General features: G+C 31.4%; 1 protein-coding gene across 1 annotated transcript; it reads left to right on the forward strand.

Annotated features, from left to right (window-relative positions):
• Positions 1–2,089: 2,089 nt before the first annotated feature.
• On the forward strand, positions 2,090–2,485 carry Smp_173170 (C-fyn, putative; the record flags this gene model as incomplete). Its single annotated transcript, XM_018797387.1, has 1 exon — positions 2,090–2,485. The coding sequence occupies one exon, from the start codon at positions 2,090–2,092 to the stop codon at positions 2,483–2,485; it is 396 nt and encodes a 131-aa protein (XP_018646790.1).
• Between the last annotated feature and the right edge of the window lie 229 nt (positions 2,486–2,714).

Consider the following 2,714-nt stretch of genomic DNA (forward strand, 5'->3'; position numbering starts at 1 on the left):
CTGGATTCCACTGCTAGCCACTATCCATCTCTGCTTACCATGCTTGTGAAATAAGGCTATATCGAGGCAATACTCACAGTATGCATATATGCCAATTAGAGACTGACCAGTTGCAGTCCTAACACATCGATGGAAAGATTCAAACAAACAATATTAAATGAATTGAAACTTCACCCCATCGCACAAGCAAGTAGCTATCAGGACTCAGTGGCTGAGTGGATAACGCGATGGCGTTTGAAGCGAGGGTACTGGGTTCGAGTCCCAGAGTGAACATCAACTCTAGGATGTGGCAGGTACACTCAGCTGACGAGTTCCAAATAGGACGAGACGCGCGTCCTGGATTCCACTGCTAGCCACTATCCATCTTTGCTTATCTGATAAATATTGTTTTCTACTACGTTCAATTTGAAATAGATGATGTTAATTACTCATGTTACAACTTTTGATAAATCTCCTACAAAATTCATTTTGAACATGCCTATCATTTAAGTATAATAACAAATTACCATTATTTAAAATGTGACTGTATGAAACAAATTCACTATCAAAATGTAGCTGTTATTTCAGTCACTACATTCCCTATAGTATATAATTTTTTTATATTTCGAATATACAAAATTGAATACGAGTAGTGCTTTTAATGTAATTAATTGCTTCATTAGTAAGCAGAATATGGTTATTTATAACTGACTTTTAATTCAAAGTCTTCATTTAAAGTTAGAATAACCTTTTTCTGTAGTGTCAATTTTAGATCATTTCGATTAGTTACCTGTAGACTGAAATACAAATCGACACAATTCATGAAAAAAATTGTTACAAAGCGAAAATGAATACCTCTTTACTTATGAATAATTCTAATACAGTACACCTTACTATTCTCGATGTATGAAGTAGTTTTTTTTAGATTTGGTTGCTAATTTTGTATTTGGTTTGAAGATTTTAGCCTTCAAAATCTTCTGAATTATTTGGAAGAATAGAAACATTCACTTAACCTAAACTCTTAAAAACATTTCATCATTAGCCCTGAAATCCGCAAGTTAAAGGCTGAGGATAGTATTTTTATGTTCAAACCTCGTAATGACTGTTTTTAATTAGTCAAGCCAGAGGTTTTGACTAAATGGATATTTTATTCATTATGTTATGTTCTTTATTTCACTATTTGATCTTTACCTCCCTAATGTTTTTTTTCTAAATCAATTCACTTTTCGTTATATTCTGAAACTGATTTCCACCCATTAGTGGAGGGACTAAAAACTGTGGACAGTGAAACATTTCTTTAAGAAATTTTCTTAAAAATGGGTTTCTTTTATGTTGAATAAAGGGGTTAAAGATTGATTATCATGGATACATTTTAACATTTCAAGTATTTTTATAGAGTTGAGATCATGAGTCATTTGAAGATAGACCACCATGGAAAACCTGGAATCACTGGACGGCCGTTTCGTCCTATTATGGGACTCCTCAAGTATTATTATATCTGACTATATTTTTCGAAATATTACATAACTTGTTAACTAAATCCTCTACTTCCAGAATAAATGTTAAGTAACTGTTTATCTTCTTAGTTGTATTGTCGTTTCTTTCAGAGGACTCTTAAATGTTAATTAAGACAGGTGCCTCACGAATTAAGAACTCACAAAATTAATTCACATTATTACCAAAAGTGAAGTTGTTCAGTCGTTAGTTTACATAACTTCGAGGTGTTTTTTAACCTTTTAAAAGCTTAAATGTAAAAGTATTGCATCAAAAGGTAATTTTTGTATAATTGTAAACGATAGCACGAAGAGCTTATTCATTAGTCTTTGAATTGTACTGTAGTCTGATTTCAATTTTGAGCATCGGTATTTAGATTTATTATATGGTCATCGTTAAGTGCAGCTGTGAATAAATGGATCTTATCTGTGTATGCATAAGTGTTAATTGCTCATTACCTACGAAAAGATATTCATATCTGATACATTATTAGTGTTCTTAAGAATGTCAATAAAACCGAAATAATATTTTGGTGTGACTTGCTTTAGTCAAAATTAGTGAAAACCACTAGTAACCATAAAGAACTCCTTAGATAATGATAGAATGACACACATATATGATATTACAATTATCAAGAATTCACTCATTTCTAGTCGCTTACATCATATATACTGTCATCAATATTTTTGAGTCTTTTTTATTATTTCTTCACAAACAGGTTTCTGATCAACAGAGTACAGTAGATAAATTGGATTCAGTAAAGAATGCTGCTATTAGGACACAAACATCTGATAGTACTACAAACATCTTCACAGCGCTATATGATTATCAAGCTCAGAGGTCTGATGAATTAAATTTCAAACGTGGAGATAAGTTGAAAATATTGTACAAAGATACTCCTAGATGGTGGATGGCAAAACTGGTTACTACTGGTCAACAAGGATTTGCACCAGCTAATTATATCTCAGGTAATTTATTATTATTAGACACTGACCAAAGTGGTATCAATTGAAATACTGGATATAAAATACATTCTTCTATATCTTTATTTATAACAATCACAGAAAATATTCAGTGGATAAAATATATAACAACAGGATAAGCAAACGCTTATAATAAAGAATGTTTTATGATAATTACAAACAAGCAATAAGCAGGAGTTTACATTTATTGCGAGAAGTTACAAAGTTCTTGTATAATTCTAATACATAGTCTTCAATCTGCCATTTGAATCTTTCGGT

Source organism: Schistosoma mansoni (assembly GCF_000237925.1).
Source record: "Schistosoma mansoni, WGS project CABG00000000 data, supercontig 0166, strain Puerto Rico, whole genome shotgun sequence".
Taxonomy (NCBI): domain Eukaryota; kingdom Metazoa; phylum Platyhelminthes; class Trematoda; order Strigeidida; family Schistosomatidae; genus Schistosoma; species Schistosoma mansoni.